Consider the following 2,883-nt stretch of genomic DNA (forward strand, 5'->3'; position numbering starts at 1 on the left):
TCTGATAGCCTATTTGTGCTAGATACGCTGACGGTTGCCCTTTACAATGCCCTGAATGGTAAATCCAAAGATGAAAAGATTAATCTTGACCTTGAAGAACATTTAGAAAGATTCCTTCTAAGATTAAAGAACTGACTAAGATTGAAGAAAATCTTAAGGATCATGACATTGTAAACCAAACCATATGCATCGAATATGAACAGGCTATAGCTGAGCATGAGCAAAGTATTACTAAACTCAAGGATGAGAAGGCTACCATTGAAGGGTGATTGTAAAGTCTCCATTAAAGCCTCAGAGATCATTAACGCTCAGATTCCTGCCAAGATAAAGACTGGTCTAGGTTTCTCCTATGATTAGGAATATTGTGTCACTGACAGGTCGATGCTAAAGTTTAGCACCTTTGTCTCTTCCATTCCCGAAAATTCTTCCTCTCAGTATTCTTTCACTGAGAGTCATCTGATATATGTGAGATGTTCCATTGGACAGAGATGTAACTCAGACACTTTTTGAAAGATGACTTCGCCTTGATAGTCAAGGAAGATAAATCCTAACTCAGGCTTGAAGTGCACAATGTTGGGTATGTAAGGACCCTTCGCTGGCAATGATAGGTTCAGCATAGATATGTATGGCTTCTTCGAAGCCTTCAAAACTTCATCTAAGGAGAAATTTGTTTCATGTTCATTCTCAAGGTTGGTCCATCATTAGGACTTGAGGGTCTTCTTCTTCGACCTTTCTTCAGTGTTGGATTTTCGGGTACAGTGACATATCTTGACATCTTCTTGATCAGCTCCTTGATGATGTCTTCGATAACCGGCTTATGTCTTTTTGAGCGCTGAATGGCTTGGCAGATATCCAGCCATTCATTATAGTCATACTCACCAAGGTAGGAAGGGTACTCTGTGACAGCATCAAGATTGTCCCTGGTGATGAGCATTGAGACCCGAACTCCACCGTCTATCATTCTCTTGTGTAGACGTTCTTCGCTTCATTTCATAACTCGGTTAGCCAGCTTCAGTGCTTTCTCGCGCTCAACTTCTGCAATAGAAAGAAGCTTAGCCTGGGCCTTAATAGCATTCACCATCTTTTAGGACTTTTTCTTTGGAAGAACTTTAGCAGCAAGAGACTTGGCCAACTTTAAGCTGTCCTCAGTCTATTGTCGTTGAAGTTTGAGTTCTTCCTTGATGTTGAGTGCCTCGAGTCTTTTAGCTTCAGTCAAGAAGTCAAACTCACCACAACTATAGGTACAAAGCTGGATTTTTATTCTAGTTTGGTCGAGAGACTCCTTCAGCTGAGACATCTGCTGGTCGGTAGGAGCGTTAGAGGTTGGGTTTTCAGGTACCCATTCCTCTAGCCAACCACAGGTAGTAGAAGGGATGGAGAGTTGATATAGAGAAGTGATGGTGGTGAAACTGGAGAAGTTTTGTCCACCCAATCGCTCTTTTGATTTTGGAAATTTTCTTTCGACTTAAGATTTCTTTCTTCAGCAATACCCTTGTCTTTCGACTTATTGTTCTAGTTATTCTCTAATGTCTCCTTTTCTTTCTCCCCTTGCTCACCCTGAGAGAGATGCCTTTCGTGGCACTGACAGGTCTCTGGTATTGTATGGTAAAGTCATAGTCATCGTCGTCTTCATCATCATCGTCACCAAGATCTCCACTAGCGTTAGGAAGGTCAGGAGAATCACCGTCTTCATCTTCATCATCTTCATTATCATCTTCCATATCACTAACATTAGCTACATAAGTGATTGGAAGGTCTTCGTCATGAGCTTCAACGCCATCATGGACGACATCAATATCTTCAATTTCAGGAGCTTCACTAGAAAGTTCGATTTTCATCAGCAACCTCAATTTTAGCTTCAAGATGAGCTTTAGCTTCAGTAAGAGTTGCTGGGATAGCAGCACTAGGAGCTTCAGCAGCATCAGCTCCAGCATTGGAAGGAGCAGCAGCAACTCCAGCATTCAACTTTGTCTCCTCCTATTTGGCTATGGCTTTGAAACAATAGTCAAAGAAGTGATCAACAGTTCGTATCTGAAGCGCCATCATTTCTTCAAGCTTGGTCATAGCACGGGCTAGAAGAATAGTAGCCTCGCGCATTTGATCTAGCTGCTCCTGATCTTCAGCGGTGAACGACGGTTCAGGTGCTGGTATTGGCTGTTGGAGAGTTGCCAATATTTGTTGCATCAGCTCGGTATGCTTGGCAAGATGAGAATTCTCTTCATCGGCCTTGCTTGTTAAAGCAATGATGGTCTCAATGTTGGCATGCACAGCCACGTGCATAGACGAGAGCTGGTCCTTGACCTCTTGCACTTCAGCTCGAACAACTGATAGGTCAGCATAAACTTCGTCACTGAGAGGCATGCCTTTATGTAGTTCGTCCATTTTGATAAAAGATAGTCTCGGTAGTAGGGCGGAGTAACTTGAAGTCGTCAGCTATGTTGTACTCTTAGTCAAAGGTTGGCGTCTCTTCGAAGGGACCTGAAAAGGAACAAGGATGAGCATAAGAGAGCTTTGTGTTAGTTGAAACGAAAGGGTAGGAAGGTAGAGTACCTGAGGGTTCATCAGCATTATCTGAAGGATTAATGATGGTTCACTCCAAGTTTCCTTCGAGAGGATAGGCGTGTAACGCCCCAACCCACACATTGCATGTAATACATATTTCATACAAAATAAATACATATTATTCCATTCAGGTCCCTTAGTACAAGAATCTTACATGACCAAATACAAGGTCCAAAAATTCAAATACATCACTTGTACTAATCAATCAAAAATGTACATCAAAACAGATCTTCAAGCGGAAATGCATATAGAAAAATATTAAATCTTCCCTTTTCCCTTACTATCCGTACCTCCTGCAACACATAGTTAAAATCACAAAAC

The 2,883-nt window shown here is 41.8% G+C and overlaps 1 protein-coding gene across 1 annotated transcript; it reads right to left on the minus strand.

Moving 5' to 3' along the window:
* Window positions 1-1,523: 1,523 nt before the first annotated feature.
* Window positions 1,524-1,961, minus strand: LOC112523831 (nonsense-mediated mRNA decay protein 2-like). The gene has a single exon (XM_025133505.1). The coding sequence runs from the start codon at window positions 1,959-1,961 to the stop codon at window positions 1,524-1,526; it is 438 nt and encodes a 145-aa protein (XP_024989273.1).
* Between the last annotated feature and the right edge of the window lie 922 nt (window positions 1,962-2,883).

The sequence above is a fragment of the Cynara cardunculus genome (genome assembly GCF_001531365.2).
Source record: "Cynara cardunculus var. scolymus isolate 2C chromosome LG 12, CcrdV1, whole genome shotgun sequence".
In the NCBI taxonomy this organism is placed as follows: Eukaryota; Viridiplantae; Streptophyta; class Magnoliopsida; order Asterales; family Asteraceae; genus Cynara; species Cynara cardunculus.

Bases quoted from the DNA above. Each gene is read 5' to 3' on its own strand.
- LOC112523831 (XM_025133505.1), bottom strand. From the start codon at position 1,961: ATGCTGGAGTTGCTGCTGCTCCTTCCAATGCTGGAGCTGATGCTGCTG.